Below are 12,804 nucleotides of genomic sequence, written 5' to 3' on the forward strand. Positions count from 1 at the left end.
CTCCTTCGCTGAGGTGGCCCAGCCCCGGCGCCGGTGTCACTGAGTCAGCCGAGCGCGCCTCTGGAGAGCAGCCGGCCGGGCGACGGAAAGCCGCGCGCTCGCTCCTTGACGTGAAGCATTCCTCCTCCGGTAGCCTTGGGAAGCCCCTACGCCGCAGGCTTCCTCGTCGTAGTAGAGCCGCCCAGGCGTGGTTCCTCCGCCGCTTCCTCCTCCACCTGCCACGGCCCGGCCCTTCCAGCCCAGCCCCGACTCCACCTCCCCGGCGTTTGAAGGGCGCGCCTCCGCGGCGACGGCGCTGAGGAGGCGGTGCAGGGAGGCGGTGCAGGGAGGCGGTGCGGAGGGCAGGGGAGGTGCGCGCACGCGCGCAGTGGGCGGCCCCGCCCCCGGAGCGGCGGGCGCCGCTGGCTCGTCGGGCTCCCTCAGGCAAACCGGTCTCAGCGGGGCGGGCAGCGGCGCTTCCTCCTCAGAGCTCCGCTCAGCGCCCTCCGCCTCGTCCTTCCGCCCCTGCCTCCGCAGCGCTGCGGCGAGCGGAAGGCGCGCGATGCGGCCGGCGGGAGCCGCGGCCGGCTTGGGATCGCCGGCGCGGGACCTGTCGCTGTGCGGGGAGCTGCTGCAGGCCCCGCCGCCCCTGACCTCGTCTCCGCCGACGGCCGCGCCCTCGGGGCCGCCGCTCCCCGCGGCAGCCGGCGCGACCCTCAACCGCCTTCCGGAGCCGCTGCTACGGAGGCTCAGCGGGAGCTTGGACCGAGCGCCCGAGGGCCGGGGATGGAGGAGGCTGGCCGAGGTGGCGGGGAGTCGGGGGCGCCTCCGGCTCAGGTGCGGCCCCGGGACCCCGGGGGGTGGCGGGGTCACGTGAGGCGGGCTGGGGCGGGGGGCGCCGCGGGCTGGGGCGGACGCGGCGATGGAGGGCTGGGAAGCCTCGGGGCCGCGCGAGTGGTGCGGGGGCCGCCAATGGGAAGGGGTGGGGGAACCTGAGTTGCTTTCCAGGCGGAGACTCTGGACGCACAGAGGTTCTAGGTTGGACTCCGGTCGTCCATACCCTTTTCCTACTCTCCTCCTCTTGAGCTGAAAGAGATCGGTGTTAACCAAGAACACCAGGAAAGGTGTCTGGGGACCATTACGTTAGGGCGGTCATTCCAGAGATCTTCAAATGCGCAGACCTAGATGAAGACCCGAGGAAAGTTAGGTAGGGTTCGTGCAGGTAGAGAGATGGCAAAGGTGAAGGGTTTGAGATGAAGGAATTCGTGAGGCTTTAAGATCGAGAGAAGAAGGATGGTGGGAAAGACTGAAACTAAACTCCCCGTCTTCCTCCAGCAAACCCATTTGATTTCACCGTGAACATTCAAGTATAAGTAAGACCGTTTTCTTGGAACTTAACTTCAGGCTCTCAAGACTCCTTTACACGCTTAAGAATTATTGAAGACCCCAAAGATGGAGTGGGTTCTGTATGTTACATGCATACAAACATAGATTGATATTAATTTACCATATTAGAAATGAAAGTTCAGAATTTTTTAATATTTAAAAAGAAAATTTATTGCATGTTAACAGAAATTACATGTTTTTATGGAAAAACAAACTTTTCCAAGACGAAAAATGTTAGGGAAAGTGGCATTGTTTGGCACTTTGAAAATCTCTTGAATGTCTTATCTTAATCCCAGAGAACCAGCATCTTTTGTGAGCTCCGACATGCAGTCTGTCACAGGTCAGGTAACACTGGACACTCCAATGTGCGTTTCTGAGAGAATAAGTGAGAAAGATCAATAAAATCTCAGTAGTATTTTGAAAAATTTTGACCTTGGAGATCCTGTGAAAAGGGTCTTAGGAACTGCAGTAGGGTTTCCCAGAGCACACTTGGGAAGATCACTGTTATGATTTGGGTCTGCCTTTGAATCCCTTAGCAATTTTTTAACCTCTCATGACTAAACTTTGCCTGTACTGTAATTATTTGTACATGTCTATAAACTCCTTGAGAACAGGAACTGTTAGTTAAGATTCTATGTGTCACACATAGAACTTCTCTTAGACATTCTATAAATCTGAATTGAGAGAAGAAAATTCACGCAAAAACCCATGCGAAATTATGTTTTTTAAGTGCCCAATTTTGGCAGAAAGTTTCAGAAGATAAAAAAGATGTCAAACATTTAGCTTATACTCATAAAGGCTTCGGCTTCCCTGGTAGCTGAGCTGGTAAAGAATATGTCTGCAATGCAGGAGACCCTGGTTCAATTCCTGGGTCAGAAAGATCCTCTGGAGAAGGGATAGGCTACCCACTCCAGTATTCTTAGGATTCCTTTGTGGCTCAGCTGGTAAAGAATCTGCCTACAATGCAGGAGACCTGGGTTCAATCCCTGGATTGGGAAGATCCCCTTGAGAAGGGAACGGCTACCCACTCCTATATTCTGCTGCTGCTGCTGTTAAGTCGCGTCAATCGTGTCCGACTCTGTGCAACCCCATAGACGGCAGCCCATCAGGCTCCCCCGTCCCTGGGATTCTCCAGGCAAGAACACTGGAGTGGGTTGCCATTTCCTTCTCCAATGCATGAAAGTGAAAAGTGAAAGTGAAGTCACTCAGTTGTGTCCGATTCCTAGCGACCCCATGGACTGCAGCCCACCAGGCTCCTCCGTCCATGGGATTTTCCAGGCAAGAGTACTGGAGTGGGGTGCCATTGCCTTCTCCGAAGGAAGCCTCTAGCCTTGCATAAAGGGTTCTCCTAAGTGAGCACTCCTCTATTTGGCTATGAAGGACAGAGAAGAACCTCAGTAAGGCCCTGCCCCGATGAAACGACTGATCGAATCAAAAAGTGGTGCTTAGCTGACATCAAGCAGAGACGTTACTTTGCCAACAAATGTCCATCTAGTCAAGGCTATGGTTTTTCCAGTGGTCATGTATGGATGTAAGAGTTGGACTGTGAAGAAAGCTGAGCGCCGAAGAATTGATGCTTTTGAACTGTAGTGTTGGAGAAGACTCTTGAGAGTCCCTTGGACTGCAAGGAGATCAGCCCTGGGTGTTCTTTGGAAGGAATGATGCTAAAGCTGAAACTCCAGTACTTTGGCCACCTCATGCGAAGAGTTGACTTATTGGGAAAGACTGATGCTGAGAGGAATTGGGGGCAGGAGGAGAAGGGGACGACGGAGGATGAGATGGCTGGATGGCATCACCGACTCAATGGACGTGAGTTTGAGTGAACTCCGGGAGTTGGTGATGGACAGGGAGGCCTGGCGTGCTGCTATTCATGGGGTTACAAAGAGTCAGACACGACTGAGCGACTGACTGACTGACTGACCTGACATCAGGTGTTCAGTTTTCCTCCCCAAGCCTTCAGTTGCCTACATCCGTGCTAAGGTTGCTTCAGTCATGTTCAACTCTTTCTGATCCTCTGGACTGTAGTCCTCCAGGCTCCTCTGTCCATGGGATTTTCCAGGCAAGAACACTGGAGTGGGTTGCCATGCCCTCCTCCAGGGGATCTTCCTGACCAAGGAAACAAACCCTTGTCTCTTGTATCTCCTGCATGGCAGGTGGATTCTTTACTGCTAGTGCCACCTGGGAAGCCCAGGCCTTCAGTTAAATTTTGTTACATAATGATATTCACTTTGAGAACTAATGGAAAAATCAGAGGCCACTTCTCTGGTGAAGGGAGGGTAGAGAGAGGACAGTTGCCCAGCCAGAGGAGACAAGCTGCAAAGGGCATAAATTTGTGGATACTGGGGATTTCACAGCAGGAAGTCTGCTGGAGACAGATGGAGTTGGACCAGGCTTCCAGGATGGTGAAGGTTAGCTCAGAGTAGGTTAGTTGTGCTGGGGAAAGTGGAGGCCACCCTGAAGGTTGGAGAACTGGAGAACATTAAGCTCAGATACCTATTGAGATCAAAAGAATTAAACTGACTTAACAAAAGTTAGCCCTGAGAACTTGGGAAGCTGGGGAATAACAGCTTTTCTATTGGGAAATAGATGCTTTTTCTTTTTAAGACTGAAAGAGTTATTTTCATTGTTGTTGTTTAGCCATTTTAAAGTTATTTTCATACCAATGGCAAAAGATCATCTATGATTTTAATAGTAAAAATTCCTAAAGGCATTTCTCTCTAGTGTCAAACCCAGGAACTACAGTGAGTCTAGTCCAAACGATAGCAGTTCCCGGAGGATGTGCAGTGCTTTCCTCGCAGTCGCTGGTTCACAGACGTAGAACCCCAAAAGGTTGCCTGTTCTGTTTCTTTCACCTTTTTTCCTCTACACAACCTGCTTCAGACCAGATAAGAATTTAATAAATAAGCCACAAGAGTTCTTTCTCAACTGACCATCAGGAATGAAGAATGTTCCCAGATGGTTGTTAGTGATTCAGGATGAATCCTTGCATATAGTTCAGCTTCCCCAAACCATGTACATGCCTTAAATATAAACCCAGCCCTAGTTCCAGTCCAGTGTTGACTTTTCAGAAATGCACAACGTGAGCATTGTGAGTTATGTTATATTTGGAGGCAAGATGAGGACCCTGGTCTGGGAGACAGCATTTCAGATGGCTCTGAGAAACTGCTCCCAGGAGACGAGGGAAGGAGCTAGCTTATATAGAAGTTTTGCAACAAAGGGCAGGCAGTATGAACATGAAAAGATTATTGTAAATTAAAGACAACCAAATGTCCCAAGTTATGGAATTTAGCGCTTTCTTATCTATGGGAAGGCTTCCCTGGTGGCTCAGCAATAAAGAATCCGCCTGCCAATGCAGGAGACAAAGGTTTGATCCCTGGATTGGGAAGATCCTCTAGACAAGGAAACAGCAATCCACTCTAGTATTCTTGCCAGGGAAATCCCATGGACAGAGGAGCCTGGCAGACTGTAGTCCATGGGATCACGAAGAACCCATGACTTGGTGACTAAACAGCCACAGCAAGATGTATGGGAAGATGCAGGAGTCTGGATTCAGCCAAGTGATCCCTTTGATATGCGCCTCAGCTGCCTGGGCCCAGTGTCCTGTGTTTTCCTCATCCTGAGCTTCCTTTCCTGCAGTCTGGTGGCTGCTAGATGGCAGGTATCCTTTCCTGAGTCCCCTCAGGGCTCACCAGCACACCCTCCTTGGTGGCTGCAATTGCTGATGACTATGACATCCGGAAATATTCCATTTCTCACCACACTCAGCTAATATTGAACACCGTCTGCTGTCAGTGTAGATAAGCACAGGTTCTGAGCACCTTGCCCAAGCTAGTGAATCCTGTGGGAGACATGGAACATTCTAGCCCCCAAGTGGTAGAGCTCTCAGGAGGCTCTAATGCCATGTAAACTCCCAAGAAGGAGGGAGCTTAGAAATGGGGCTGTGGGACGTGGACCAGGGAAGGCAGTCAGCCACTGCTTATTTGCCATAAGTATGGAAAGGGCTCTTTCAGCTATAAAATCCTGCCCCGAGCACTTTATGACAGATTTCCTGCCTATCTCTTCGGTCTCTGCCTCTTCATCTCCGGGTTTTGGAATGCCTGAGGGCTCAGGCATTGTATCTTGATCCGCACTTCTTCATCTAGTCCCTGCCTACCTTGGTGTTACCCTTAAGTCTCATGGCTTTACAGATGTATATTTAGGTTCACTGCTCTCACTTCACACCTCCAACCCGTGTCTTCGCCTTGAACTTCCACTGGTGATCTCCCAGTGCAGGTTGTACGTGCAGCGCTCCTCTTGAATGACTGATAGGCATCTTAAATGCAGCGCATCCAAAACTCAGCACACCCTCCGCCGTAAACCTTTCTCTCCTGCATCTCAGCGAAGGGCAGCTACATCCATCCAGGTGCTCAGGCCAAAACCTGCAGTTGTTCCTGACTCCACCTCTCCCTGCCTCATCCACTGGGTCAGCACTTGCCTACTGCCAGCCCTCCAGTGTGTGTCTGGAACACAGGGTTCTCTGTGACCACACTGGGCCAGGCCACTGTTCCCTCTCATCTGCGCTGTTCCAGCAGCCGTCTAACTTCTCCTACTCCTTCTTTGCTCCCCACCCCAGTCTATTCTCAGAGCACGAAGAATCCTTCTTTGAAAACATTAAATCAGGTCTCATCCTCCCTTCCTTCAGAGCCTTCCCATTGACTTCTCTGTCTCAGTAAAAACATTGTTTAACTCCCTGTTAGCTCTTGAGTTGGCCAAAAAGTTCGTTTGCATTTTTCTGGCAGATGTTACTGAAAAACCCCAATAATTTTTTGGCCAACCCAAAAACATCTTCCTTCCTGGCTCTGCTCTAGTCACACGTGCTTTCTTGCCCTTCCTTGAAGACTGTAGGGCCTTTGGACTTGCTGTTTGCTCAGCCTGAGATGTTTGCCTTTATCTCTTCAAGTGTTTGCTTAAAACTCACCTTCTCACAGAGAATGACAAATAGCATATGATATCAGATATCGCTTATATCTGGAATCTTAAAAAGTATAATACAAATGAACTTATTTACAAAAACAGAAGTAGACCCACAGACAAAGAAAATAAACTTACGGTTACCAAAGAAGAAAGGAGGGAAGGATAAATTAGGATTTGGGGCTTTAAATATATACTATCATACAGAAAGTAGCTAATCTACAAGGAGCTCTTATATAGCACAGGGAACTATACTCGGTATGTTATATTAACCTATATTGGAGGAGAATGTAGAAAAAAGAAATATATATTTGTGTATTTATGTATAATTGAATCGCTTTGCTGTACCTCTGAAACACAGCGTTGTTAATGAACTATAAGCCACTGGTAATCCAGTGGTTAAGACTCCAGACTTCTAATGCGAGGGGCACAGGTTCAATCCCTGGTCAGGGAACTAAGGTTCCACATGGCCACACGTGTGGCCAAAAAACCACAACAAAAAATGAAAAGAACATACCCCAATATAAAATGAGAAGTTTTAAAGTGACAAAAAAAGTTTTTAATTTAAAATTATTCAAATGAACTTATTTACAAAACAGAAACAGACTCTCAGATGTAGAAAACAGACTTATGGTTACCAAAAGGGAAAGGAAGGAGGAGTAAATTTGGAGTTTGGGATTAAAATATACACACTACTATATATAAAATAGATAACCAACAAGGACCTACTGTATAGCACAGGGAACTATACTCAGTCTCTTATAATAATGGAGGAGAATGTAAAAAGGAATATATATTTGTATAATTACATATAATTGAATCACTTATCTAAAACTAGCATAGTATTGTAAATCAACTATATTTCAATGAAAATTTTAAAAACAAATAACATTGATTACATTTTTTAAAAAAAGGTCACCTCAGTGAGGTCTCTTCAGATCACACTGTTTAAAATCATCTCCTCCATCCACTCTAGCATTACCTGTCCCCTTGCTTTGCTTTGTTTTTCTCCAAAACACTTATGACCACAGGACGGATGAACACACAGACCTCTGTCCCTCTTCTCTAGAAAAATCTGGGAGGATGGGGGATTTTGTTTGCCGCTGTAGTCTCAATCCCTGGCAAAAATGGCCTGTTTTAGGTGAGTAATAAGTAGTTATTGAATTAATGAATAAGGATTCTAAAGTATAAATGTACCAAGAAGAGAAGCAAATGACTGTAAAAGCAGTACTAAGGTTTGTACCCTGAACGGTGTAGAATATGTTCTATTTGATTATGTATTTTTAAAAGTAAAATATAGTTTTATTTTAAAAAGAACAAGGTAAACCAAATGTGTCTGCATTAAACAATATAAAAAGTTCATTGAAAAAAAAAGTTCAGAGGTTTCCAATTCCACATTTCAACTAACCTTAAAGAAATTACAACTTGGTGCATTGGTAGTACCAAATAAAAATATCTATAATTATCTGAAAAAAAAAATACAGATTTTTTTTTTAAGCAAAGTCTTTTTGTTTCAGTAAGAAAACAGTGTTTTTAATTAAATCAGAAATTTCAGATTAGGGCTGGTAGAAACCACTTCAAAGCACAGCCTTACAGGAATGTAACTAAAAAAAGGAAGGAAAGAAATATTGAGTATGTATAGACCTCATCTTAGCTGATAGCTGGTGCCCATGTGGAAAAATCAGTAAAAGGAAAAGAGATAGAGCACCTTGTTTTTCTCCAATGCCTTTTGTATTGAAAGAGAAGTTGTCATCTGCTTCAATGTGATTTTTCTTCATTTGGGTGGGAGGGAGAATTAAATGGTTTTTAATTCTCTCCATATCAATATAAAGATTAATTAAAGCATCATTTGGCTGCATTTGACAAGATGACATCTTTATTTCTTAGATCTTGATAACCTTTATGAATCATAAAGTTACACATAAAGCATCCTTGTTTTTATAAATTTCATATTATAATTATTTGAAAAATTGGTAATACTTATGTTGAATCCAATACTGGTTCCTTACTTCAGGCATTACCTGGACTAGTACAAAAACACTTTACAAAATAGAGGATTGACAGGCATCTTCAGCTTTTGTTTTTGCAATCATCACAATTACCATTATTTCGTAAAAGAAAGGACACTTTGACACTTAAAAATAGGAAAGACAGTCTTAGAGTAAAAGACGATCTTATTGTCCTTACTTTTATGATTTCACCATGGACTTCAGGTTGTGCCTCCAGAACTGGGAACAGTTGACTTGGAACATTATTGTTGACATTTTAACAAGGATTAGTTTTTAGTTTAGTTCAGTTGCTCAGTCGTGTCCAACTCTTTGCAACCCCATGCATTGCTGCATGCCAGGCCTCCCTGTCCATCACCAACTCCCGGAGCTTGCTCAAACTCATGTCCATCGAGTCGGTGATGCCATCCAACCATCTCATCCTCTGCTGTCCCCTTCTCCTCCTGCCTTCAATCTTTCCCAGCATCAGGATCTTTTCCAATGAGTCAGTTCTTCCCATCAGGTGGCCAAAGTATTGGAACTTCATCTTCAGCATCAGGCCTTCCAATGAATATTCAGGACTGATTTCCTTTAGGATTGACTGGTTTGATCTCTTTGCAGTCCAAGGGATTCTGAAGAGTCTTCAACACCACAGTTCAAAAGCATCAATTCTTCAGCACTCAGCTCTCTTTATGGTCCAACTCTCAAATCCATACATGACTACTGGAAAAACCATAGCTTTGACTGCACAGACCTTTGTTGGCAAAGTAATGTCTCTGCTTTTTAATATGCTATCTAGGTTGGTCATAGCTTTTCTTCCAAGGAGTAAGCATCTTTTAATTTCATGGCTGCAATCACCATCTGCAGTAATTTTGGAGCCCAAGAAAATAAAGTCTGTCACTGTTGCCATTGTTTCCCCATCTATTTGCCATGAAGTGATAGGACGAGATGCCATGATCTTAGTTTTCTGAATGTTGAGCTTTAAGCCAACGTTTTCACTCTCCTCTTTCACTTTCATCAAGAGGCTTTTTAGTTCCTCTTCACTTTCTGCCATAAGGGTGGTGTCTTCTGCATATCTGAGGTTATTGATATTTCTCCTGGCAATCTTGATTCCAGCTTGTGCTTCTTCCAGCCCAGCATTTCTCATGATGTACTCTGCATATAAGTTAAATAAGCAGGGTGACAATATACAGCCCTGACATACTCCTTTTCCTATTTGGAATCAGTCTGTTGTTCATGTCCAGTTCTAACTTGCTTCCTGACCTGCATTTAGATTTCTCAGGAGGCAGGTCAGGTGGTCTGGTATTCCTACCTCTTTCAGAATTTTCCACAGTTTATTGTGATCCACACAGTCAAAGGCTTTGGCATAGTCAATAAAGCAGAAGCAGATGTTTCTCTGGAGCTTTCTTGCTCTTTCTTTGATCCAGCAGATGTTGGCAATTTGATCTCTGGTTCCTCTGCCTTTTCTAAATCTAGCTTGAACATCTGGAAGTTCACATTTCTCGTACTGTTGAAGCCTGGCTTAGAGAAGTTTGAGCATTGTTTGCTAGTGTGTGAGATGAGTGCAATTGTGCGGTAGTTTGAACATTCTTTGGGATTGCATTTCTTTGGGATTGGAATGAAAACTGACCTTTTCCAGTCCTGTGGCCACTGCTGAGTTTTCCAAATTTGCTGGCATATTGAGTGCAGCATTTTCATAGCATCATCTTTTAGGATGTGAAATAGCTTAACAAGGATAGAGTATTAAATATACAAATTTTTAGCTAGAATACTAGTGATAGTAAGCTTTAGAGGATACCTTCAGGTTACCAAAACAGTAGCTCCTCAAAAAAAATTTTTAAGGAAAAGCTAAAACAGTTTTAGAAATAAGCATAACTGAGAAATTAATCTTAGTATTCTTTTAATATTCCCATTTTTTTAATAAGAGCTAAATTTTATTGAGTTTGTTTGTTTGTTTGTTTGTTTTACTGTTTTGCAAGTCATTTATTACATTTTAGTTAGAAGCTACATATTATGTCAGTCTAACCCAAAAGGAAAGCAAGCAAGAAAAAAATTATGGGCCACTGACCATGTGCCAGACCCCATGATTCAATGACCACAATCACACTCTGAGTTACGGTGAACATCATTTTCAAATGAGCAATCTTAAACTTTAAAACCACCTGTAGTTCTCAGGCCAGTAAGTCTTGGAGGTGGGATTCAGAAGACCCGCCAGGTTAGACCTCACAGTCTCTGTAGAAATATCAGCTGCCCCTGCCACTTGCCTCCCAGTTTCACTGAGGGGTTGAGGATGTCACGGGTCTAGTTTGAGATTAAAATGTAAAGGAAGAACCAAATAACTGGAATCTGAACTTTGTAATTCCCAAATTACACAGTTTTAGAACTGGAAAGGAATTTGGAGATTTTCTAGTCCAAGGGCCCTTCTTTACAGAGGAAGCAAATGAAACTCACAGAGGAAAACTGATCGATTCAATTGAGCGCTTATTATTTGACACATACTGTGCTAAGTACTTTTTACATGGATTGCCTAAATTAATTCTAACAATCCTATGAGGTAGAATATTAGTGCTGAAGTTACTTTGGTTGGATGCATGTTTTCCTTTATGAAATAACCAACCTTATCACAGAATTATAAATCTTGGGTGACCATTATATTGTATAAATGCCATGGTAGCCTTTTACTAAAACTGGTCAGAATGAATGTGGATTAAGAATATTTTAAGCCAAATGAAAGCTTTCTCACCTTCTCTCTGCCACAGCTGGGGTACCATGTTCATGTTTGACCCCGTCCATCCAGGGTTCCAGACATTTCAATTATGATTAAAATTCACTCAATAGTCTTTCAGTTATGAATGATTAATATGGGCCAGACAAAATTTTAGGTATTGAGGAATTAAGAAGCATATATTGGATTGGCCAAAAAGTTTGTTTGGGTTTTTCCATAAAATGTTACAAGAGAGGGCGGCTGCTGGAAGCCCTGAGGCACAGGTGTTCTGGGTTGAGGGCCTTGCACGGAAGTTGGACCCCAAGGAGGTGAAACGGAAGATGTTCGAGAATGGTAATCTCCATACAGAACTTCCTCATCTGTGTGGCCCTGCTGTGAGTCACCCCTTTTATCTTAAGGAAGTTGGGCAGTATAGGAAGACTGAACATCACATATGAATGAATGGAATGAAGAGCTTGGTTGCAGTTTCTACTCCTGTCTGCAGATGAATAGGCCCAGGAAGATGTTAAGAGACTCTTTGATTGAGTGGACATAAAAATTCTACTTGTTAAGAACAAGTCAATTGACTCTGGTAACTGACCTTTATAGCTGAAAGATAAAAACTGTTTGGGAAGTACGAAGAGATATCTTATGGTCATCAGTTCAGTTCAGTTCATTCGCTCAGTCGTGTCCGACTCTTTGCGACCCCCTGAATTGCAGCTCGCCAGGCCTCCCTGTCCATCACCAACTCCCAGAGTTTACCCAGACTTGTGACCATCAAGTCGGTGATGCCATCCAGCCATCTCATCCTCTGTCATCCCCTTCTCCTCCTGCCCCCAATCCCTCCCAGCATCAGAGTCTTTTCCAGTGAGTCAACTCTTCACATCAGGTGGCCAAAGTATTGGAGTTTCAGCTTCAGCATTAGTCCTTTCAACGAATAGCCAGGACTGATCTCCTTTAGGATGGACTGGTTGGATCTCCTTGCAGTCCAAGGGACTCTCAAGAGTCTTCTCCAACACCACAGTTCAGAAGCATCAATTCTTCGACGCTCAGCTTTCTTCACAGTCCAACTCTCACATCCATACATGACCAGTGGAAAAACCATAGCCTTGACTAGACGAACCTTTGTTGGCAAAGTAATGTCTCTGCTTTTTAATATGCTATCTAGGTTGGTCATAACTTTCCTTCCAAGGAGTAAGCGTCTTTTAATTTCATGGCTGCAGTCACCATCTGCAGTAATTTTGGAGTCCCAAAAAATAAAGTCTGACACTGTTTCCACTGTTTCCCCATCTATTTGCCATGAAGTGATGGGACCAGATGCCATGATGGTAGTTTTCTGAATGTTGAGCTTTAAGCCAACTTTTTCACTCTCCTCTTTAACTTTCATCAAGAGGTTTTTTAGTTCCTCTTCACTTTCTGCCATAAGGGTGGTGTCATCTGCATATCTGAGGTTATTGATATTTCTCCTGGCAATCTTGATTCCAGCTTGTGCTTCTTCCAGCCCAGCATTTCTCATGATGTACTCTGCATATAAGTTAAATAAGCAGGGTGACAATATACAGCCCTGACATACTCCTTTTCCTATTTGGAGTCAGTCTGTTGTTCATATCCAGTTCTAGCTATTGCTTCCTGACTTGCATTTAGATTTCTCAGGAGGCAGGTCAGGTGGTCTGGTATTCCTACCTCTTTCAGAATTTTCCACAATTTATTGTGATCCACACAGTCAAAGGCTTTGACATAGTCAATAAAGCAGAAGCAGATGTTTTTCTGGAACTGTCTTGCATTTTCGATGATCCAGCA

General features: G+C 44.4%; 1 protein-coding gene and 1 pseudogene across 2 annotated transcripts in view; both read left to right on the forward strand.

Annotated features, from left to right (window-relative positions):
- The first annotated feature begins 383 nt into the window (after positions 1-383).
- Positions 384-12,804, forward strand: part of MALT1 (MALT1 paracaspase) — a 65,340-nt gene continuing 52,919 nt past the window's right edge. For both annotated transcript variants that reach the window (XM_027525584.1, XM_027525585.1), the window contains exon 1: positions 384-816. In XM_027525584.1, the coding sequence (XP_027381385.1) occupies positions 542-816 (275 nt within the window). In that variant the 5' untranslated portion in view covers positions 384-541. The remainder of the gene's footprint in view (positions 817-12,804) is intronic.
- Positions 10,005-11,708, forward strand: LOC113882635 (annotated as a pseudogene).

The sequence above is a fragment of the Bos indicus x Bos taurus genome, chromosome 24 (genome assembly GCF_003369695.1).
Source record: "Bos indicus x Bos taurus breed Angus x Brahman F1 hybrid chromosome 24, Bos_hybrid_MaternalHap_v2.0, whole genome shotgun sequence".
Lineage (NCBI taxonomy): Eukaryota > Metazoa > Chordata > Mammalia > Artiodactyla > Bovidae > Bos > Bos indicus x Bos taurus.